The sequence below is a fragment of the Vespa velutina genome, chromosome 7, assembly GCF_912470025.1.
Source record: "Vespa velutina chromosome 7, iVesVel2.1, whole genome shotgun sequence".
Classification (NCBI taxonomy): Eukaryota; Metazoa; Arthropoda; class Insecta; order Hymenoptera; family Vespidae; genus Vespa; species Vespa velutina.
Window position 1 is genome coordinate 702,501 of NC_062194.1, and position 24,115 is coordinate 726,615.

General features: G+C 41.4%; 1 protein-coding gene across 6 annotated transcripts in view; it reads left to right on the top strand.

The window, feature by feature from the left end:
* LOC124950518 (zinc finger protein chinmo) overlaps positions 1 to 24,115 on the top strand; it is a 41,478-nt gene that overhangs the window by 3,336 nt on the left and 14,027 nt on the right. For 2 of the 6 annotated variants that reach the window (XM_047497311.1, XM_047497313.1), the window contains exons 2-6: positions 11,363 to 11,590; positions 21,928 to 22,148; positions 22,373 to 22,806; positions 23,286 to 23,533; positions 23,652 to 23,927. In XM_047497311.1, coding sequence (XP_047353267.1) covers positions 11,470 to 11,590; positions 21,928 to 22,148; positions 22,373 to 22,806; positions 23,286 to 23,533; positions 23,652 to 23,927 — 1,300 coding nt within the window. In that variant the 5' untranslated portion in view covers positions 11,363 to 11,469. Of the gene's footprint in view, positions 1 to 3,290; positions 3,697 to 4,881; positions 5,489 to 11,362; positions 11,591 to 21,927; positions 22,149 to 22,372; positions 22,807 to 23,285; positions 23,534 to 23,651; positions 23,928 to 24,115 lie in introns of those variants that run through there. The other 4 variants (XM_047497312.1, XM_047497316.1, XM_047497310.1 and 1 more) reach the window with 4 other exon arrangements.

Consider the following 24,115-nt stretch of genomic DNA (forward strand, 5'->3'; position numbering starts at 1 on the left):
CCCTCTCTCTATCTCATTCTCTCTTTCCTTCTCCCTTTTTGGGTATATACCGGCACGCGCAGCAGCGCACACCCTTCCGCTCCTGGTTCGCAGTAAAGTTCGACCTTCTGCTACCTCGCGAGAGTTCACTTTCTCCTTCTTTCTTTTATTATTTTTTTTCTTCCCCCACTATCTCTCTCTTTCTCTCTCTCTCTCTCTCTCTCCACGTTCGTGTTTTTCACCAATTCGTTCTAATCTAATCGATTCGTTGCAGACGTCATCGAAAACGTAATAATCTTTCTCTTTCGCACAAATCATTCGGCCTTTCATTATATTATCGTACGATCGAAATTTTCGAACGATTCAGGTCGCTCTTAACTACAAAATTTTTACGTACTTTGAACAACGTCATTAACGCGCTCGTCACGTGACATTCATTTCGCAATATCGGGTCCGATCGCATTGGTAGCGAAGCGAACTTACTCGGAGATCGTATCTTTCGTATACGGCGCATAAATCAAGATACATAAGCGGATAAAGGGCTAATTCCCACGTAGCCGGCGCAAAATGGAGTAATTTCGTCTATTCCATGCCATGATGTATGCGCGTGCACCTACACACATACAAGCGCGCGCGCGCATACACACACACACGTATATGTATGTATACATTTCCACGAACCGCGCGTACTTCCACCCTCGATCCCCGCCCCCCTCCCCCATGACATCGATCGTTCGCAAAGATACAACACCGCGTCGAGAGCATACCGACTCCGTTCTCTTTCGTTTGTCCATTGAATTATTTAAATCGAGGATCGTCCGCGTCTACGATCGACCACCCTCGCGCTTTCCTTTCCCTCGATTCGATCCAATCTCAAAAAATATTACCTCGTCATTCTCGTTAATAACAATTAAATCGATAACTTAAGTTCAATGTATCTTTTAAAACAGGGACTTTCTTCTTGTTCCGCTTTTATCCTTAATTATCTCATCTTTTTTTCTTTCTTTTCTTTCTTTTTTTTCTTTTCCTTGTTTTTCTGTTTTTCTTTTTTTTTTCTTTTTTTTTTTTTTAATCGATCATCTACCAAGATAAAAGTTGACCGAAATATCAAATACACAGATATCTCTCTTCCATTGAGGATTAAAGACGAGAATTAAATAACGCGTGCGTAAAGCTCGAACGTAGAGGGATATCGACTTTAAAGATCGCCGATATCGAGGCAAGCCTGGTGGCTGCTTTGCGGAGGGTGGCGACGTAGGGCTATGAACGTGTACGCACGGAAAGTCACGTCAAGGTTTGGAGGTCGATAGGACGTTCGAAATCGAAGTCGAGAGAGATAGAGAGAGAGAGAGAGAGAGAGAGAGAGAGAGAGAGAGAGAGAGAGAGGAACGAGAACGAGCTCGAGACTGTGGTGAAAGTGACGTAACGTAGTAGTAGTTGTGTAGTAAAATAGTCATTCGAAAACTTGGACGGTTTCGGATGGTCTTCTAATCTATCGTAAGATAAAAGGAAAATGAGAGAGATAGTAGATGATCAAACAGCGTCGACGAAAGTGAAAGAGAGAAGGATATATAGAGATAGAAGTACAGGTGAAAGTGAAGCGAAGGTGCTCGAGTTAGAAGCAACATTTGGGGGAGGAGGGTGAAAGGAGGTTAATGATTAGTTCTTCCGAGGTCGGGGGCTGTTGCCGGGTGCAGGTTGCTCTGCCTCCTTTCTCCCTCCTCTTTTTCACTTTCTCTCTTTCTCATTCTGCCTCCTCGTACTCGACGCACTTCCCCTCTGACGCTCTTCAACCCCCTTCGTCCTTCCACGCTGATTCTGCCAACCTCCAAAAATTCAGGCCCTACCACCACCGGCGCAACTACTCGCTCTTACGTGGTATGAGGGCTTGCAAGGTTGTTCTCCCCTCCAGTTGAACTTGGCTCAGGACCGTCGCAAGCTTTACACGTGCCATTTTACCGCTAAATACGTTTCATATAATTTTTTTTTTAACTTGTTGCGTTTGTTTGTTCCTTTTCTTCTTTTTTTATTTTTTCCTCTTTCTTTTTTCCTTTTTCTCTTCTTCTTTCTTATAAAATCGCTATAAAAATTCTACGCTTTTTCTCGTTAATTTATTCTCAAGTGCATTTTTATCCCCTTGGCCATTACTAAATATCGATCTCTCCATCTTCGAATAATAAAAAGGAAGTCGTCCTATATTTCTTTAAAAGGTTACTCTAGTCGTCCTCACGGCAGGCAATATTTTTCGCGCCTATCGGCGGTGTCGTTGATACTCCGAAGCGAGACGCTTCGGTGTCACCTGCCTCATTTGACTAACAAATGTCAAAGGAAACACTGGCCTTCGTTTCTAATGGTTATAGAAAGTCGTCTCCTCGCTAGGACGCGCACAAAAGGCTCACGATGCACGTCTAGTTAACGAAACGTATTGTCGATTCGACCTTGGTAAAAATCATCGATCTGTTAAAAAAAAATCCTTTTAATTTTAATTCAGTCGTTGATTCTTTTTAAATCAAAATTTGAGCCAAATTGAAATAAAAATAATCCGATGGAAGCGAGCTGTTGGTATGAATATCGATCGAGAACGAGAATAAGAATTTTCTTCTTTTTTTTCCGAGTACGAGATGGAGGAGGAGGAGGACAAGTAGGGAAATAAAAAGGATAGGACAGATAAGAAGGTGAAGGGAAAAGTCGGGATGATGATGGTGCGCCGCCCCTTGCAACGTCAGCCCTGGCTGAACACCATCCTACGTAGAGAATCGGTCGGAGGACTTTCTAGCGAAAGTGATGGCCGTGGTGGTTGTGCGTGGAAAGGAAAGGAACGCGAAGGGATGGCATGGTAAGGAAAGGCAAGCAAGGCAAGGCAAAGCAGGGCAGGGTAAGGCGAGGAGTAGCAGTAGCAGCGGAGTAGTGGGCTGAGGAAGAGGAGAGAGAATGCGTGGCGGGGGTGGCTAGGTCTGGGTTCTGGACGGCGGTGGAGTCGTAGGTGGAGGTGGCGGGAGAAGGTTGGTTGGTCGTTCGGAGGACGTCGTTGACGACGACGACGACGACAACGACGACGACGACGACGACGACGTTGGAGGAGGCGGTGGGTATAACCTTGCAACCCTCTTGCGTACGTCGAGGAAGGGGAAATGACAGGAATCCCGGGAGAAAGAGAGAGAGGGGAGAGAGAGAGCGAGAGAGAGAGAGAGAGAGAGAGAGTGAGAAGTAAAAAGAGGCGGTAGAGAGAGAGAGAGAGAGGGGGAGAGAGAGAAAGAGAGAGCAGTGATGGTGGCGGAGGTGGTAGTGGTGGTGGTGGTGGTGGTGGATTGAAGGCAGTAGTCAGGGGTGCAGCCGTACAGGGCGGTAGTGACGGGCGTGACGTAGCCGGTGGAGGATGTACGCCCCTGTCGGCGAGGGTACCAGCAACCAACAATCAGCCCTGGTCAATCCATGGTGGTTTCATCCGCCAGGTAGAACGCAACACCAACAACAACGTTTTCACCTGTTTTTACGCGAGCGCCATTTTTGATTACCAAACAAAACAAAATAATTCTTTCGCGAGAACTCTCGATCGTCGATCGACATTACGATTATGATATTATTTTCTCGATATGTTGGTGGTTGTTGATTACTCGGTGGATCTCACCACCGGATGGTATTAACGAATATTTAACGAAGAGGATCTACGATCGAGTGTATGAGGGAGGAGGAGGGATAAGGACGTGCGCGAGCGCTGTGAGTAGTTTGATCTTTGAATAGGAGATTTACTATATCCGATCGTTTTTATATTTAAATTCGTCCCGATCGAACTCTGGTACGAGCTCCGTTAATAAGTACTCTTACGGTTCTTGGGATATTACATGCTCTTCCTTCTATACAAACCTTCTGCATTACATGCACGTGCTGTGTTCACGTACGCACACACACAGATACGTCCATAACGGTATCTGACGGAAGTTTGGCTTATTTCGTGGCTTGATAAACAGCATTCGTCTTCTCTTTTCGTTTCTCTTTCTTCTTACAGCCGAAAAAACTCTTCCGAAGCGCGTTCCATGCGGTTTCCTCTTTATTCCATGGAAAACGTTAACGATCTCGATTTGGAAAATTTATTACTACGCGCTCGTTTTGTTCCCAAGCAAAAAGACGTTCTTGTACGAGTTTGTTCAGAGAGAAGGAAGAGGAAATAGATCCCCGAATTCCTCCTCTCTTTTAGAATCATTGGAATGCGACGTAATTTCGTATCCTCCCTTTAGACTGCATAGAAGTTGTTATAAATTACTTGAGAGAACGACTTGAGAAGAAATAACGTAACGCGTAAACGTACAAAAATATGATACTTTTGTCGTAACAAAGATCGCGTTATATTCGTCAAGTCCTAAACACAATTTCAATTTGTCGTAGAGTACCGACGATGTAAATCGTGTAAATGTTTTAAATATTTAATTACATATAATTGTAAATAAATAATTTTTACATCGATCTCTCGCTAAAATTTTGCGACGAAGATCGATATCAACGCGTATTAATCGATTAATTTTCCAAACTCTCTCATATCCTTATCATAAATATCATAATTATCCTACCATATCTTATCACCGAAATACATAGATATTATACAATGTGAGATTTTCTAAGCGTCTTTCTAACAGAGAAACCGAAAGGTTTGACGTACAGTAGTAGGGGCCAGGCTGTACGTTACCGATTTGGCCTAAAAGACTTCTCAAACGTAGGGCCGAGACGTATAGAACGAGAGAGAAGGAGAGCGAAAGAGTAAGAGCGACCGAGCGAGCGTGCGAGCGAGCGAGCGAGCGAGAAAGAGAGAGAGAGAGAGAGAGATAGGAAAGCGTAAAAGGAAAGAAAGAGTGGGAGAGATGAGCCCGGAGAGAAAGAACACGGCTAGCTTCTCGTAGGACAGCAGTCCGATTCAGATCAGCCTACGAGCTAGAAGCGGTATATTTCTTTACGGTCGTTTCAAACGAGAAAGAGACATTTTTAAAGGCTTCGATAGATATTCGCGTTTCCCGCCTTCTTTCTTTCTGTCTCTCTCCCTCTCTCTCTCTCTCTCTCTCTCTCTCTCTCTCTCTCCTTCTCTCTTATTTTTTCTTCGCGACCGTGAAAAGTAAAGATAGGACGGGAGAGGAAGCCAAGTTCGAATGCAAAGTTCTTTCGCGCTCATTTTTTCTTTTCTCTTATTTTCTATATCTCTTCTTATTCTTTCTCTCTCTTTAGCCAGTGATTCGACGATGATGACATTCGCGATTCTTGATCTCCTTTTGGTGCCATCCCCCGAACATTTTCGTGGCTTCGTCTCGATCCCTCTTTCGTATTATTCTTATTTTCTCTGAGAGAAAAGCAAAAAAATAACGTCGCCGAAAGAATATAGCTATAGTGTACTCGAAGATCTGTGCGGTTAATAATTCGAGTAACGCTAAGCGAGAGAAGAGTATTTATGCGATGACAAGTGCGTAGGTAGTGATATCGAGAAAAATAGGGTGTGGAGGACGATCATTGTTATCACGCGAAAGAGGTGAGTGCGAATTTTCACGTTCGAATTTCTTTCATTTTATCGTTCGACCATTTTCCAATTTCATCGATGATAACAACATTTTCTCTCGGCTTCGAGTACGGCAAACTTTCATTCATCATAGGTATAACGATTATTATTACGTAATAAAGATATATCATATATTCCGCGCTTTTATCGAATACGTCACGTACAGATTATTCGTACGGGAATCATAGTTCGCATACGATTGGTCAAGCGATCTCACAAAAGTTAATTTTTTTCTTCTTCTTCTTCTTTTTTTTTTTTCTTTTTTTTTTTTCTAAATGTCGCGAGATTAAAATGGGACGACCGCAAAAAGTATTCGAGACTCGTCCTCATAATTTTCTTTGCACCCTCGCAACGGGTAGTACGATATCGTTCGTTAAAACGCGTTCATGCTTTGCTCCTTTCTCTTTCGCGCGTTATCTACCCTGCGGCGATTATTGTTACGATTCAAAATTCGCTGGACCTACCATCTCTCTCTCTCTCTCTCTCTCTCTCTCGCTCGCTCTATCACTCTGTCTTTTCAAGGGGTTGAGAAATATAGGGAGCAGAGAGGGTTGACGATGATCGTCGATGGCGATATGTACTTTTTGTTGCAGTATCCACTCTATTTTACACCCCCTTTGCTATATTTTTTTACGACCATCTCATTCCTCCGTCGCGTTTTACAAAACTCTCCTTTTCCCTTTCCCTCCATTTCGTTATATTCTCGCTTAAATAAATGGAAAGGAACTTCAAAGCGTTCTGCAATTTAATGGCCTACGCCGTATGAAATATTAATTACCACGAATGAGACAGTTCATTAAGCTGGTTTCTTTTTTTTTCCACTAGATATTAAGGACCGAATCTGAAATAATAAAGGTTATTACAATAGTCGCCGAATGGATCGAGTTATATCAAAGCGGAATTGCGTTTTTTTTTCTTTTCTTTAACTTCTACTTTTTTTTTAAAGTTTAACCTGCGTGGTCGCACAGGGGAGACAGAAAGGCAGAGATAGCGAGAGAAAAAGAGAGAGGACCTCGTAATAGAATAAAACACGAGAACGAAGTTACCGGGTACGCTAGTTAATGCATTAATGCAGTTTTCTTTCTGCAGGAAAAGCGAACGTAACGTCGTTAGAGTACCCGCAGCCTCTTCGATTCCTTTCATTAAAGTCACACATTTTCTCGTTCGTTGTACCAAAAGAAATGATATTTCTCGTAGACATAATCTTTCGATAGAATTCGCAAAATAAATCTTTCCTCGAACGAAGTTTCGAGATAAAAACGATGCAATCGCGAATCGTGACGGCAAACCAACGTGGAATTTGGACGATAGGAAGAAAAAACAAAATGAGAGAAAGAGATAGAAAGAAAAGATCGATTGCTTCCTCTTTCTCTCTTGTGTTTTCCCACTTGGCAATCAAGCATCGTCGTCGTCATTTTACGTTTTACGTCCCCGCGGCGGCGCACCCAATCTCGCATGGCTCTCTGATCTTTCCGCGAAACGACGAAAATTCGTGGCCCGGCCGCGATAATTTCTCGCTTCGTTCGTTCTACGCGATGACATAATACGCGCGCGCTGCCATAAAAGATCCACCGTATTACCGTGGTCGTTCTCACGCGCGCATGTGACTCTCTCTCTCTCTCTCTCCCTCTCTCTCTCTCTCTCTCTCTCTCTCTCTCTCTTTTTCTCCCCTCCCTCTCTGCCTCTTTCTTTTTCTCTCTTTGCCTCTGTAGAAACGCGCAATACGTATTCTCTTTATTACGCACACAGTTTGATGAGCGCCCGCGCGCATCCTACGCTGCAACGCGCTTAAAAACGCGCGTGCGCGAGTCCGCTTTTCGGCGCTGCAGTGTATATACGCACGAGAGAAATCGTGCCACTCTCTCTCTCTCTCTCTCTCTTTCTCTCTCTCTCTCTTTCTCACTCGTATTTCTTTCCTCTTCACTCTCCACCCCCGTAGTCGTTTTCGTTTCGATGACGACGACGACGACGACGACGACGACGACGACGACGACGGCTGCGGCGGTGGCGGCGGCGGTGGCGACGGCGGCGTCGTGGTCGTCTCTTCGTGCAGAGTGCGTATGCGTGTGCGTGGCAAGGGACGCGCGTGCGGCCCCGCAGCGACCTTGAGCCTCAACAACCCCCCTCCCCTCTAGCATCGTCAACGGCGCCGCCAGCATTTCCACCACTCTTTCGATTCTCCTGTATCCCCACCAATCTTTGCTGCTCCTCGTGTCGGTTCTACCCCCCACTCTTTCTCCATCACTATTCCCACCACTCGACCAGCTCCATAAAGGTGTCTCCCGTGCGAACCCTCCCGCAGACTTCTTCCTTTCTTCCCTGCCTGACTCTGACTCTCCTTTTCTCCTCTCTCTCTCTCTCTCTCTCTCTCTTTTTCTCTCTCACATACACACGCGCGCACACGCACGCACACACACACACACACACACACACACCTCCCATGGAAATCCATCGTGTAGTTACTTTGCACGCACTCAATACCAAGTCCAGCGAGTGCACGTTGAATTTTAGCGGATCAGAGACGTGCCTGCAATATTGCCTTTTATTTTCCATTGTGAAGATATCGCTGCATCAGTCGTTTTATGTATATATATATATATATATTTCTTTTTTTCGTAAGACCAAACGAGTATTCCTCTCCTCCGTTCCGTTCGATTTTATCTCGCTTGTATTGCATCGCGAATAAACTGACTCTTTCTCTCTATCATAAGGAGATTCTATTTTTATGCTTCACGTGGTATGACGAAATCTTCGAAACTCAAAAAGTTACGCTTGTTTATCGTATCGTTCTTACATAATTTCACAACTTCTCATACTTTGTCTTCAATAAATCAAGAAAAATTGGGAATGACTCGAAGAAGGTTGCTGGATGCGAGCCGTACAAATTCCTACGAAGACGAACAGAAACGTTTCCTTCGTGCGCACAGAAATGAACGATACTTTTTTTTCTTTTTCTTTTCTTTTTTTTTTTTTTTTTTCCTTTTTTTTTCGCTGTTTATAATAGACGTGACGTAACCCACGTGCGGTAGCCCACATCATACTTCCGTGCCGGAAGGCTCTCCGGGTCCGAGACAACGACCCAAGAACCAAGCCGGTCCTATTCTTTCTATACACTTTCTATATATAATTTGTTTTTCATTATTCCAAAAATCATAATACATGTATATTTTTGTCACGGGTCATTTTACGAGAGCATATGCAAGTCATTCTACATTAAATCTGACTCTATTTTGGAACGTTCGAAGAAAAAACTTTTTGGCTTATACGATGACGGCGATCCTTTTTTTTTACGTAATCCATGACACGTGTACTTCGACAAAATCATAATTGCGCTTACCTGTTCTGAAAAATGTCGATACCTAATCGATTCAATATCTATATAAGCCTTTTGAAACTCGAACAGACGAAAGAAAATGCTAAGGGGATGTATACGAATACGTAATCGAGAGAAATGACAATTTATCGATTTCATCGTAACACACGTAGATATATTTTACATGGGAAATAATGTCTCTAGTGTTATTAACACTGGATTGGAGCATGTCATTTGTAGTTGCAATGGATGTTAATTCGTTGATACGATCGTTCACAACGTTGTACCAACGTATCTTTCTTTCGCTTCTTTCAAGGTATTTACGAGTTGTGCGGGTCTCGTGACGTAATGGACGACGGATCGACTTAGGCCGAAGTAAACTAATCGTCAAAAAGAAAGACGTAGCTGCTGCTCGTTCATCGACGTAATACGTGAGATATCGTAAAAGAACGTGAAATCGGAGGAAGCCGCTGGCGCCAGAAATCCGCGTTTCGGCCCTGGCACGTGTTAGACCGAAAAGTAGCGAATGGTGGGGGGTCAGCGATACCTTAGAAGTATTAGAGGGGGTATGATAGAGAGAGAGAGAGAGAGAGAGAGAGAGAGAGAGCGAGAGAGAAAGAGAGAAAGAGAGAGGAGACACCACCAAAGCGTACCAAAGTCATAGCCTTAAGCAGTCGCCCCACTGTCGCCCCCACCCTCTCTAAAAAGCCGAATCGTGCGTTCCTCCTCCTATCACTTCCCTCTTCTTCCTCCTCCTCCTCCGCCAATCTTTCTCTCTCTTTCTCTCGTCTCCTTCCCCCCTCCTCTCTCGCTCTCTCTCTCTCGCATCGCTCTACCACCACCGAAAGCCGCTGCCAACGCTGTGCCGAAACCATCAAACTCATACTATTTCGTCCAACCGCATTTGCATCAGCACCGATGACCCATATTCACGTTCTTTTTCTTCACGACGCAACATTAACGCCGTCCTCCTATTCGCTGGATCCTTCTTCTATTTCCTTCTCAACATCTTTTACGACTTTTCTCTCACCTTTTTTCCTTTTCCCTAAGTCGATCACTTTTATATATCATTTCTTTAACTTTTAATTATTTCGCGGCGACGCGGTTTAGTTGGAAGAAATTGTGCCGGGGAAAAAGCGCGCGAACCTTTGAAATCGTTATCGTAATCTCTTTTTTTTTTTTTCATCCTCGTCATCGTCGTCGTCGTCATCGTTTCAATATTCAGCGGTGTTAATCGATTTTATTTTCTGTGAGAGTGAAAAGGGGGAAGGCCTTTTTTGAGGTGGAATTCGAGGATATCATGTGCGTCGAGAGACACGTGTACCCGATATACTCTGTACATTGATCTTCTCGTTCATAGTGCCTCTACGAGAATACGGAAAGGGAAGGTGCTGCTTTCGTTCAGAAACACATTACATTTTAAACAGAGAGGAGAAGGATAAACAAAGAGAGAGAGAGAGAGAGAGAGAGAGTAGTGCGTAAGTTTCGTCGTTGAAAAGAATCTCGAGAATTTCATGAATAGAAGACGCTTATCGGATGCATCTTTGTTTTTACGTTTGACAACCGATTACGACGATCGATAATACCTACACTTTGGATATATTTCAGTAAGTTTCTCTTTTTCCTCTTTCTTTTTGTTTTCTTTTCTTTTCCTTTTTCTTTTTTATCTTTACTCCTTTGCGAGTGGACAATCGATCAGTGACAAGGTTATTGCGTGATTGGTCGAAACGAACTTGACATTCTCGCCCCGCAGACGAATTTAATTTATTGATCTTTAATAGCTGCGTTTATTACTATTTCTCTCACTTGAGAGAGATCGTGAGAGACCGAAAGAGAGAGAGAGAGAGAGAGAGAGAGAGAGAGAGAAAAGTTGGGCCAATAAAAATGTTCGATTTACGCGATCGATCGCGCTCGTCCTCGCTTGATTTCTTCGAATTTTTGCCGCTCACAATATCGATGCATTATGTCACTGATAAAATACGATATAACTCGTATGAAGAAAGTTTTGCCGAACTAGGCCATTTTTTCAATTACGTCAGCATATATTACGATATTTTTGTTTCTTTTCCTTTTTTTTTTTTTTTTATCGTCCAGCTATGTTTTCATATCGTTCGAAATTTTTTATTTACTATTCCGTTCTTCGCAAATCACGTCGCTAGGCACCTTCGCTATCAGCTGAATTCATTGAGATCGCATCGAGATAATAGCGATTGCAGTCATCCGTGTATCGACCGACGACGCGAAAAATGTCGTTCGTTAAACGTTCGATTAAAATAATTTATGATCAGTTTATTGAAATATCATTAATTATGTACATATTTTGTGTTATGTAATTTTATAATATCGATGCCTGGTGCATATTATACAAGATTGAACGATCTTAAATCGTTTTGGATGATATTTACGTTTTTAATTGAAAAACCTAAATCATCGGAGTAAGAGGGATCATTATTAGAAATGCGATTACCAGTCCAATCGAGAACATTTCTAGTCTCTCAGAACGGATGATAATCGAGAATTTGTTACTGTTTCAGCTGGACGTACAGTTGGGCACGAGCGTGACCAAGAAGGGAAATACCTGTTCGAAGGTGGCAGTGACAGGGGTGGCGAAGGTCACGGGGTTGGGTCTAGGGGTGGCATCATGGACTCTCACCAGCATCAATTCTGTCTTAAGTGGAACAGTTTCGGTAGCAATCTAGCAACGGCGTTCTCGAATTTATTCAAAAGCGAGAGTCTCACCGATGTCACCCTCTTCTGCGAGGGTGAGTTGAACATTTATTTTTTCGCCCTTTTCAATCGATTTTATATGTCCTCGTATCTCTTCGAGTCAATTCGCAGATCGTCCGATCTTTCCCTCTCGCGAATCTTTTCTTTACCGTTTTCCCGCGCGTCGAAGTTTCCGAGCTCGTCTGACCATAGAGAAGCTCTTACTACTTGTGCAGAAACACGAGTCACCACCACCACCACCACCACCACCACCACTAGTAGCACCACCACCTGTGGATGGTCGCGTTGCACTCAGACTTTCTCCGCTTCTTAAGGAGTTAAGGGTAGAGAAAGAGAGGGAAAGAGAGGTCGCTGCATCGGGAGTGCAAGGAAAGACGATTGGCCGAACCCTACTTCTCTCTTTCGACTATCCAATCTGGAGAGCGAATTTCTACGGTCCCTAAGAAAGAGAGAGATGGAAAATACTCTCTCTCTCTCTCTCTCTCTCTCTCTCTCTCTCGTTCTTGCATCTTTATCTCGCTCTTTCCTACGCGTTCTATGCTCGTCCGATTGCACCGTGCGTGCATACGTTCGCAACACACGTGTTGGTTCACGCGTGTGTGTGTGTGTGTGCGTGCCTTCCCCCGAACGGATGCAGCAGTCTCGCTGATGCAGCTGTCGCCTTTGCGAAACCGCAGTTTGCACCGAGCCACGGTGCAATGCGCTTGGTCGGTGGTATTTTAAAACGCGACGACGTTTTGTGAATTTATTCTCCTGCTCGTTTTATCCGTATTTATATTTATTTGATCGAGGAAATCTTTTAAATGAGACTGCAGTTTTCCTTTTTCTTTCTGTTTTTTTTTCTTGCGCGTTACTCGCTTGGAAAAGTTTCGTTTGTGCATTTTTTTTTCAATTCTTCGTGACATTTAATTTTAATTGCTAAAAGAATTCTTTAAAATTAATTACTAGATGAAAAGTGAGAGTAAAGTGTATGCTATCGTAATTATGTGAAAGAAAAGATAAATCTTACGGGTTTTACGAAACGTTCGAATAAAAAGTCCATGTTTATTAATTCTCATTAATAATTCGGCGAGAATGTTTTTTAATGGCTATCTGAGTAGCATTATGTTCTCATGTACGAGATTCACAGATTTAATATTGTGAGTATAATTTGTTATATGTGCTTATGATTGGAACTTATATAAAATTTTCGTCGCCCTCTTCGTCGTCGTCGTCGTCGTCGTCGTCGTCGTCGTTGTCGTTGTCGCTACATCGATGTAATTCGGAATGATTTATCAGTGGAAACGATAACGATACTATACGCTGACATGTGCGACTAGATATACGCTGAATTATCAGTCGCACTGAATAAATAAGAATGTGCCGTTTTCGTGTCATGCCGCGGCCGTCTCGGATTTTCTATTTCTGCACTTTACTTTCGTCAACGACGATTTTAGCTCGTAGATAGAGATGCACCGCCTTACACGAAATATATTCAATATTTTTTCTCTTCTTTTTTCCACGAGAAAAAACAACTTCAGATTTTACATGTTCCATTTTGATGCGGATGATCGAATGTCTCGAGAAATATATTTAAAGGACATGCTTGATGCTTGACGCCGAAAAGACGGTCGATGCAGAACTACGAAAGAGAGAGAGAGAGAGAGAGAGAGAGAGAGAGAGAGAGAGAGAGAGAGAGAGAGAGAAATAGGGGAAGAAAAGAGGGAGTCCGCAGTAACACGACGCTTTGTCGCCTCGAGAGTGGTCTCTCTTTTCGAAAAGATGGAGGGTGAAACGTAAAAAGAAGGTCGGTAGGTGGGAAGGGTTCAAGGACGAGCGAATGGGGAAGGTAAAGGAGCATGCTGCCGCTGTTTCTCTCTCTCTCTCTCTCTTCCTCTATAATAGTACTGAAAGTACTATAGTTGAAAGAGAACACGTCGAGCAAGTATCTCGAGATGTTTTCGTATCTATACGATTCTGTATAGATAACTCATTATATTGTAATCTTTGTTATTTTTCTTATTAAATCCGTCTAGATAATTTCTTATTATTCCAATTTTTATTTTTGATATTTACGCTTGAATATTGAATATTGAAATGTTGAAAGACGAGACTGTAGAAACGCTTATGAATTTCTAAGTGTTCGTTCGTATAATCGTTTGAGAAGTAGAAGGAAAAGGAACCCGAAAGTAGGCCTGAGTTACAGTTAGATCTAACAGTCTTTCTACTCTCTTTCTTTCTCTCTCTTCTTTCGCTTCCTCTCGGGTATTCGATGCACATAGCTCGTCGGTACTGTCGGCACGCGTTACCTAATGCTTGTGTGCGTCTCCCCCTTCGTTAGATTCGTTTACGTTCTCTACGATATCTCTGGATGGTGCAAGTGCTGCTGGTGAAACCGTAACCGAAATTCTATATCGAGGTTCCGGGCTGGTTTCAGGGCGCCTCTGTAACTCGAGTGCACGCGTTTTAGGCGTGGTTCCTGATTTCGTGCCACGAACGATGAACTTCCCAAGGATATAATACCTACCACTCACACTCACCTGCTGATTTTCACTTGGTCATGATCAGCCGTGAACTTTCGTACTTTCGAGTTCACCCGATTTAATTGTTCCTTACGTGACTTACCTTACTTGGATTTATCTTACTTTACGATCTTATTTACGATTATTATCGTTGTAGAGTTATTTGTTAAATACGTTTTTATACGTTGCAATATCAGATGCTTTTTTTTTTAATTAGGTTACTACAATCGAAAAAGTAACGACAACAATTGGCAACGTCATAAACTTTGATATCATCGCATATTACTCCGAAAGTACGGGCCATATTTTTTGGGTTGCCACGCGAAGCACCGCACGGACACGCATCGCGGAGTTGTGTAAGTCGAACGTTCTATCGGATCTACCGTAGTGTGCAAGAGACACGTGGAACATTAGAAACCTTTCGTGTACCGTTTCCCTCGTGTTTTAGTTCGGCCATTTCTAATGGTCAGAGGTGCGAAAATCCCTCCTTTTATTTTTCTTTCTTTCTTTTTTTTTTTCTTTTTTTGCTTTTCTTTTGTTTTTTCCTTTTTTTTTTTTTTCTTTTTTTTATTTTTTTTTTTTTTTGCACGAGACTTCATCGTAAATATCGTTGGAAAATAATTGGCTAATATTCGTCGAGAAATATTTAAAAATGAGGCCGATGCTCTATAGAATATTTCGAAAATAATATTCCGCTGCACTTTCTCTCCGTGTGAATAACAACTACTTTCTATTCCTTTGGATTTGCTGTCATTACCCTTTAATTTATTACTTTATTATGTAGATATTCCTCTTTCAAAAATTTGTATAATATGAGATAGATAGCAGATAAATTCTTTGAAATTAATTAGAATTGGGATTCATGTCAGTAGATCGATGTCAAAAAGATAAAGCCTGAACAGTTACGATTTCGATTGAAATAACGTTTATCTAGGTCTATAAAAAATGTTTCGTAGGGTCTGACCAAACGAAAAATTAGGTCGACTTTTATCGCTGCGCGTTGTGTCTCGAGATATTGGGAACGATGCAACATGAAGGAATACACGAAGGAATTCTCGTTGCTAGGTCTCGTGCGTGAGTTTCACCACGTGCAAGATCGATCGCTCGGATCTTATATGGATAATCCTTATAAATAAATGAAAGTTTTTTCAATGCGTTTCACGTATGACTTTTAAAGATTCAACTCTTTCTTCTTCTACTTTTTTTTTTTTCTTTTTTTATTCCTTCTTTCTTTTCTCTTATTTTTTTTTTTTTTTTTTTTTTTTTTTTTTTGTTCTTTTCTTTCTTTTAGGCAGTTAATACGGAGAACAAGACCGGTTACTTTATTTTCGTTCCGAGCAAACAAACGCTTTTACCTATTGCCAGTAGTAAAATATATAATAAGAATGGTATGCGTTTATAGTATAATAAATTACGTAGATCTTTTGAAGTTGCTTTCGCGAGAAATCAATCGAGGTCAAATACGCATATGGGTGCGCATATGCGTTGGAGAACAAACCAAAAAAGAAAATAAGAGAGAGAGAGAGAGAGAGAAAAAGAGAAGAAGAAGTAATCCTTTCTAGCGAACGAAGGTCGAGTCTTTATACATTACATAAAACGAGTAACCACGTATGTATCTCCGAATATAGCTGCACATAGTTTCTGTATTTATAGATAACGTATTTCCTTCTGAATATAGCGCTGCCATTGTATACATCTGTTCATTCTTCCGCGAGCTCACATGAGCGAAGAGCGTTTACTTTGTACATCGAACACGGTAGTATGAATAAAATAGGGAACAGCTCGTACGAAAAGGGTGCGGTTATCGAAATATCGATATTTTACGAGAAATGTCCGAAAATATTTTACTTCCTTTTTAACCAACGACGGATTATCATTAGAAGGCTTTACGAATTAAACGATTTGTAAGTAAAAAGAAGAAAAAGAAAAGAACAAATCCAAACCCGATGTAATTCCTAGAATCGATCACGATGATTTCGATACAATTGAACAAGATTTTATTGTTCATCTCAATTCTCGATTAGGAGTTAGCTCGTGTACAAAACTAGAGCCCCATATATATATTTATTCTTGACTTTTTCTTCTATCTCTATTTCTTCTTCGTTTTTTCTTCTTTCTCTCGTACGAAGCAAGAAGTCAACGAAGCACGAAAAGAATTATTTCTCAAGCCAACGAAGAGGCTGCAAGGTTGTCTTTTACTTTTACCTATCGTTTGCTATTTCTATTACAAACGCGTAATCCTTCGTCGGCGTTATAAACGAGCGCGTTTTCAAAAACGACATGTTACTACCGCGGTAGATTACTAACCAAAAAGATACCGTAATTTTTTCGCCGAGCATCCAACTGAATAAAAACCTGTATTCCTGCTAAATCGAATGCTTATACTTTCTCTCTCTCTCTCTCTCTCTCTCTCTCTCTTTAGACAAGGACAATGTTAGAACGAGCATAGGAATGGTTGTTAGGAGTAGGATAAGAAAGATCATTTTTTAAAATGGCGTTCTGCCGGAAATGGACATAAATTCTCGCATTATCTCTTTCTCTCTCTCTCTCTCTCTCTCTCTTTCTCTCTCTCTTTCTCGTACTCCTAAATTTCGTTCATCTTTGTTTTCTTCTCAACGTCACGTTCTCGTATCGCGAGAAGAATGGAGGAGAAGGGAATTCGACGTTAGAAAAGACGCTATGGTACGACGAGAGAATATCCAAGGCCTAGCTTCGTTAGTGTTACAAGGCAAGCCGTATATTCGGCTTGTTGCGAAACTTTCAGACTTTGATAGCGCGCATGCGAGCCTTCTTCTTCGCGCTCGCGCACTCGTTATCAGATCGTTATACCGGTCGTGTCTAGCATATTAGGCTGCGTTTAACCTGTTCCGTTCGTTTTTCAATTGGCGCGTTAACTCGATTGGATGGTTTCTTCCTTTTTTTTTCATTTGGAAAGAGAGAGAGAGAGAGAGAGAGAGAGAGAGAGAGAGAGAGAGAGAGAGAGTGTGTGTGTTTCTTTTCTTATTTCTTAGAATAACGAGTAACGCTCATAAGTACGACATGAGCGAGGAAGAACGATGGAACACTTAGGATAAATTTCTTGTAATCGATGTTTTTGAAATTAGGTCAATGACAGTTACGCAATCACGTTCGCATGCGTGTACATACTCTCGCGTATGCATTTCTCTGTGTTCTTTTTCATATAATGTCCCAATAGAGCATGTTGATTATTTATGGACAACGAACTTTTAATAGTTTTGCATTAGAAATTAAAGCTTGGCTAATTAAGATAGATAGAAGTATTTCTTTTTTTTATTTTTAAAAAATTTGTTTGGATAAACGATAAAAAAGATCGTATCTGGGTATTCATTCTTTTTATTCTTTTTTTTTTTTGTTTTTTTGTTATAATCCTATCATTAATAAAATCGTCATAATCTTATTGAGTTCTATGATTTTATTCAACGATTACGAACGATCGATCTCTTTTTTGTTTTTTTTTCTTTCTCATTATTATTATTTCTTTTTTATTTTCCTTTTTTATTGAAGGCAAATCATCGAAAGCTATTGCGCATTGTTTTTTTCTATCAGCTCGCTATCGACATAGTCACGAGTAAAGATTCGATATCGATTTATCCATAGTTTCGATGATCGATAATCGTGAGACTTGCGAACTCCGATCGTTCGAAAGGCTGTTTCGTGTACATATACATATATCTAAAAGGCGCGAGATCTTTTGCGATTTGACATATGTAGGCGTAGGTGACGTGAGTGCGCGTGTGCTTATGCGTGTGCGTGTGTGTACGTATGTATTTGTGCGCGAGGGCCTCGAAGCTCACGGCCATCGTCTTCCCTTCATCCCACGTGTCGATGCTCTGCGTTAGAAACACACGCACGCACGCACGCGTATCGTATCTCTTCCTCCCTTCTTCTTCTTCTACTTCTACTTCTTCTTCTATGCTCTTCCTTTCTCGTCTTCAGCCCTCACGCTTGCACACATATCGTCTATACACAGTAGATCTCTTCTTCTTTACGAGAGTGGGTGAGTGAATGTACGAGCGAGAAAGCAAGAGAGAGAGAGAGAGAGAGAGAGAGGGAGAGAGAGAAAGGGAGGGGAGGGAGAGTGGGGAGTCAGAGAGAGAGAGAGAGAGAGAGAGAGAGAGAGAGGGAGAAAAAAAAGAAGGATAGTATATGAGAAGAAAACGACCTTGGTCCCACGCGGCCATTGGCCGGTACCAAAGGAAAGGAGTCGGTGATAGGCCCTAAAATGTTTTCTACTATTTCTACGAGTATTCATTGCATATGTGTGCTACAAAGTACGTGTACGCGATAAAAAGAAAAGGATAGAGATAGAAGTAGAGAGAGAGAGGGGGGGGGGAGAGAGAGAGAGTAGTGCAAAGAGGAGAAAGAACTACTCATACGCGTTTTCTTGCATCGACGTCGACCTTGTCGGGGCATTGACCGTCGTTTTTTTTTCCCCCCAGCTAAAATTTATCTACCAATCGAATCGTTCGGCCTTATCTTTTTGCAAAGCCTCGGGATGTACATAGTTATATATCTATGTATTACACGTGCACGTGTAAATCCGCTCGTTCTAAATTCGTCGATTTCTCTAATTCGACTTTGATCGATAATTGGAAATATATAGAAAACAAACTTTCTATATATTCTTACTCGTGTTTCTTTTTTTATTTATTTTTTTTTTTTTTTTTTAACGCCATTGTAATTATCAATGTTTGAATTTTGTTAATAGTTGAGAAACGATCGGGAATATTCGCAAGATAAAACAATTAAGAAATTACGATTAAGAAATTACGAATTATTATCGTCGTTGATGTTATTGAATTATTATTTTAAGTCGATATAAAGATCGTATCTTTTGAGAATCATAGGTATTCTAGAAGATATATAGCGAATAGTTTTTCGGTAGTAGGAGATTGTGCTTTTTTACTGGCTGGCCTTGGAATACGAATAGACCGGCCTAGAAGAGTGCATTGCACCGTTGCCCAATTCCGCGTTCTTTATTTGCAAATTTTTGTTCTGACCGTGCCAAAGGATCGTCGGAGTATCTTGACCCCTTATTCCCGGAAGGTTTTATTAATAAGAAAAAGAAGAAAGAAAAAAAAAGAAAAAAAAAAGAAACCAAAGAAAACGGAAAACAAAAAGAAGAAAAATCACCGAGCAAGATTAACAGTTGAGATAAATATTTTCCTAGATTTCATTTCATTCAATTGGACATAATGGTGTTATAGGTATCAAAAGATTTCTCAAGATTTTCTTTCAATAATTTATTTATAGAACACAAGCGTACACACATTCGCACGGAATAGTACATACGGAATAGTAAAGCGAATATAATACGATCGAGAGCGCAAACGGAGAAGATAACCTTCGAATATCAATAAACATGGTAATACACACAAACACATTCGAAAACGTCGCGCGTCTTATCTCGCGCCACTACTCCGTTCATTCAACGTGAAACTTACTCGCACTCCGCTGGCCTCCTCGTTCGATGACTCGATGACGGTGCGGTCGCATGTTATAAACACGTTCCGAACTCGCTCTCTCTCTCTCTCTTTCTCTCTATCTCTCTCTCTCTCTTATAGCTTACATAATTCTTTCGACGAGTTTTTTTACAACGATTTGCCGCGCGCGTGTATCTTGCATAGTTATGGATAAACAAAACGTTTGAGCAAGAAGAGTGCGTAAGAGATGTTAGCATTTTTTTGATAAATATTTTATAAAAGAATAAATTTCTCTCTTATCGAAGCTAGAATTATCAGGTTTTAAGCGTATGCAATGCGCGAATAAAAAAAGAATATATATATATATATATATATATATATATATATATATATATATATTTATGTGTGCATATCATTTTGGTCGATTTTCGAAAAAAATGTCTTGACCGACGTAATTTCGTGCTTTCTCGATAAGCGAAGAGAGTATTGCAAAAGAAACAAATTGCAATATACTCAGAACGAAGAAAAAAAATGTGGATGAGTACGACTCGAAATTTTTTTAGCGAAGCCAGGATCAGAAATACGAAAAGATCATCTATGTATTTCCGGGCTCGCCTAGTTATGACTGGTTAGAAAGAAAAAGAAAGATAGAGATAGAGATAGAGATAGAGAGAGAGCGAGAGAGAGAGAGAGAGAAGGATCGGGAACTTAGCGTGCAAAAGCCGCCTACACACGCGCGCGTGACTCGGTCGTTGGCCCCTGCACAACCGTGTTTAGAATGTTTAGAGTGTGTAACACTCACACATTTGTACAACGATATTTCCTCGATTCTATATTAGGCTGCTTACAAATATTGCGATAGACGTGTTACGATGTCGCGAGCTTTCGAGCTTCTCTCTCTTGCTCTGTCCCTTTCTGTCCTTTTTACTATGAAAGGCAGAAAAAAATATGATGCGAGATATGTCATATGTAACTTATGAGAAAAAATTTCCCTATATTTTTTTTCTTTTTTTTTTTTTTTTTTTTTTTGTTTCGTTTCATCTCATTTTATGAAAAATATATCGAAGATAAATTACGAACGACTAACCGGGCGTGACTAGGATAATCCGGATATCGATATTCGATTTAACGTGGCGGGAAATCGAGTTTGAAATTTAATTCGTCGTTCGGGAGAACGCGCTGAGAATTCGATACACTTCAAGACCAGGTTGCTCGCGTCGAAAGGACAGGTGGTTTGCGCCACCTGGTCGAGCCCCTCGTTCACATTTCTCTCTCTCTCTCTCTCTCTCGTCTTCGTCTTTCGTCTCTTTTCACACTTGATTTCCTTATTCGTCTTATATCATCGTTTATAATCGCTCTACGTCTCTTTTAATGCATGAGTCTTACTCTCCTTTGGTTATTTCAATTGCAAATTATCGCGGACATATCGCAATCCGAGAATTTATATCGCCAATTTTTTCGTCCTTTACAATTTTTCGAGTTAACATCTTTTAACATCTCTATTTTGAAAACGTACCTATTATAATAATACTAAGTATTCTTTTTACATATGTGTAATTTTATATTCATTATACTTAAAGATTTTCGACCAAACTAATTTGATTTTTAGCTTCAATTTTTATTCATTGATTTTCTGACAAGGTTTGAAGGTCGATCACGTGCACATTGGACACTACTCCGAATCGTGTAACGTAATCAGTATCGCGTTACACACCTGCGCGTATTATACGCACTAGAGAGTAAGTGATAGAGAGAGAGAGAGAGAGAGAGAGAGAGAGAGAAAGAGAAAAAAGTATAGATTACGGAAGATTGTGTCCGAAGATGGCCTACATATCCAGCAAGCTGCAAGAAAGGGCATCGACGTCAAGCTGCCGAGGCTTTTCTTTATGTTTTTTCTCTCTCCCTCTCTCTCCCTCTCTCTCTCTTTCTCTTGGTCTTCTTAAACGAGGAAGATGTTGGGCCTGTACCTCTACAAGGGAGGGAGAAAGAGAGTGAGAGTAAAAAAGGGGTTCCTCGGTCACCAGCACTTCCTTTGCACGCTAAATTCCCGCGGTCGTTTTTCGATGGTCCCTTCGAATGATGAAAACCCGTGAGAGAGAAAAAAGGGGTTCTCGTATAAGTAGAAGAAAGCGTGCGTCTTCTACATCTAATGCGTGCTTTTCTTGCGATTACGTATTCATAGCGTTTTATGCTCCCTTGAATTTGCCGGATGTGTAAATGGCTCCTTCGAAGAATGAGATATATTCTCCTTTCAAACGTATAAACTCGCTCTCGTTTTTCGTTAAAACTATTCATTTTAAATATTTATTTATTTAATTATTATCTATTCGAACTAATAATCGTCATCGGACAAATTAACCTTTCTTCTTTTTTTTTTTCTTTTTTTATAATACGTAATAATACGATGCAATTAATTTGTGATTTCAGGAGTAACGTTCAAGGCTCACAGATTGATCCTCGCAGCATGCAGCAAACATTTTCAGGAGCTCTTCGAAGGGATGCCGCCTTCTCCCGCAGGACTGATCGTTATTCTCGACGGGACGAGCGCTCACAATATGGCGTCGCTTCTCGAATTTATGTACCGCGGAGAAGTACACGTGTCTCAGGAATCTCTGAGCTCTTTCCTCAAGGCAGCGGAATGCCTTCAAGTATGTCCTCATATTTTTTCCCCTCTCTCTTTCTTACCCTTCTCTCTCTCTCTCTCTCTCTCTCTCTCTCTCTTTTATCTCTATCTTATCGTTTATTTAATTAACGATAGATTACTCGAAGAAACGATTTAAAGAATACAAATCAGATGCGAGTTTATATGGTTAGAAAAAGTGGAATTGTTGAATTAAACATGATAAAAGAAAAAAAACTGTTGGAACAACAGGTAAAAGGTCTGTCGATCGAGCACGAGAAACTAGCAGTGGCGCAGAGACATGCGGCTGAGAGCAATAATTCGTCGACGGACACCGGCGGAGAGGGTGGCGGGGGTGGAGGTAGCGGAGTTGGCGAAGTCGGTGCACCAGGAAGTATCGGTGGTAGTAGCAGCGTTGGAGTTGGTGGTAGCGTCGACGGTAGCGGTAGTGGAAATCCAAATGGTAGTATCGCTGCTGGTGCAGTATCTACTACGAGTGCTGTTGGCGATAGTGGAGTCGGTGACATCACCGATCTCAGCGAGGCCGGTGAAGCTACGATGCTGAGGAACAGTATAAAAAGACGCAGAGACGCAACCCCTACGCCTGCGCCATCCCCGGCACCGGCATACACCGTACCCAGCATGTACTCTCACTATTTCGAAAGTCCCCCAAAGAGGTTAATGAGGTAAGGCCCTTTTATTTTTTCGTTCGAAAAGCTACAACATTATTTTCCCCACTATTTTCGTAAGTTTCCTTGGTGACCCTTCGCGAGACTATTGTGTCGATTAAATGGATTGACGCAACGAGGAGGGAGGACGTCCTCCCTCCTCCCCCTTTCTCCCCGTTCAACATCATTTAGAGATTTAGAGCTCTTTCGATATTATGCAAGCTATGCGCGTTCGTGTATGCGCATCTTTACGTAAAGATTTCTATGCGTGTGAGTTGCACGCACAATACTTTGGCTTATCTAACAGCCGATTCTCCGAGGACTCTCTCGCTCGGTTTCGTAATCACGGTTTGATAATCGATTTCGTCATTTATTTTTTGTTCATAACAAGAAGAAGACACGTGTGGTTGTTGTTTCTTTTTTTTTTCCTCCCTTGTAGTTTTGTCATTACTCCGGTACTTCTAATAAACAATTTTAGTGTTCGTCCGATCTTGCAGATCGCCAAGCGACGTCGACACGTTAGGTAGGGCGAGCGTGTTGCGCGACGGTGCAGCATTTCGGCCAGCTTCAGCACCGCATCCTCTTCTTCTGGAAAGTCACTTTTATCAGCCCTTTGCCCATCCCTCGGAAACACCAGCTCACTCGCATACCGCGCCTCACACGCCAACGGAACTCGAGCAGGAATTGGAACAAGCGCGGTCGGAGGAACGGAATAACTGTGATTACAAGGAAAGCGTCGCTGAAGGTCAGTTGAATATTGTTATAAAATCATTGGTCTAATAAGATTTTTTAATAATTTGAACGAAGAAACGAGTTATTTTGTAAAATCTAATTTCGCGAATGTCTTCGCATTTGTTTGGCAGATCTACGAATAAAGCAGGAACCGGTGGTATTGACGGATCGAGAGCGAGCAGAGAAATTGGCAGAGAAATTATCGAGCGAGGTATATTCCGGGGGTAGGGGGTTCGAGGGGTACGGCTCAAATTCGGAACATTTACAACGTGGCGCGCAAATGGGCTCCGCGATGGTATCGATACCACCGGCACATCCACCGACTCCAGATCTCAGTCCTGCTCCAACTACTCCTGCCATGTGGAATACGAAGATGAACAAGGCTGGCACCGTATCGACACCCGAGGGTGAGTACGACTCCATTTTTTTTCCCGTTATTTTTCTTCCTGGCGATAGTCGACGATAATCGTCCAATCAACGATTATCTTTCTATTTCTTTTTTTTTTTCTTTTTTTTTTTTTTTTCCTTTTTTTTCCCCCTAAAGAATCGAACGTCCTCCTGTAAAAAAAAAAAAAAAAAGAATAATATAATAATA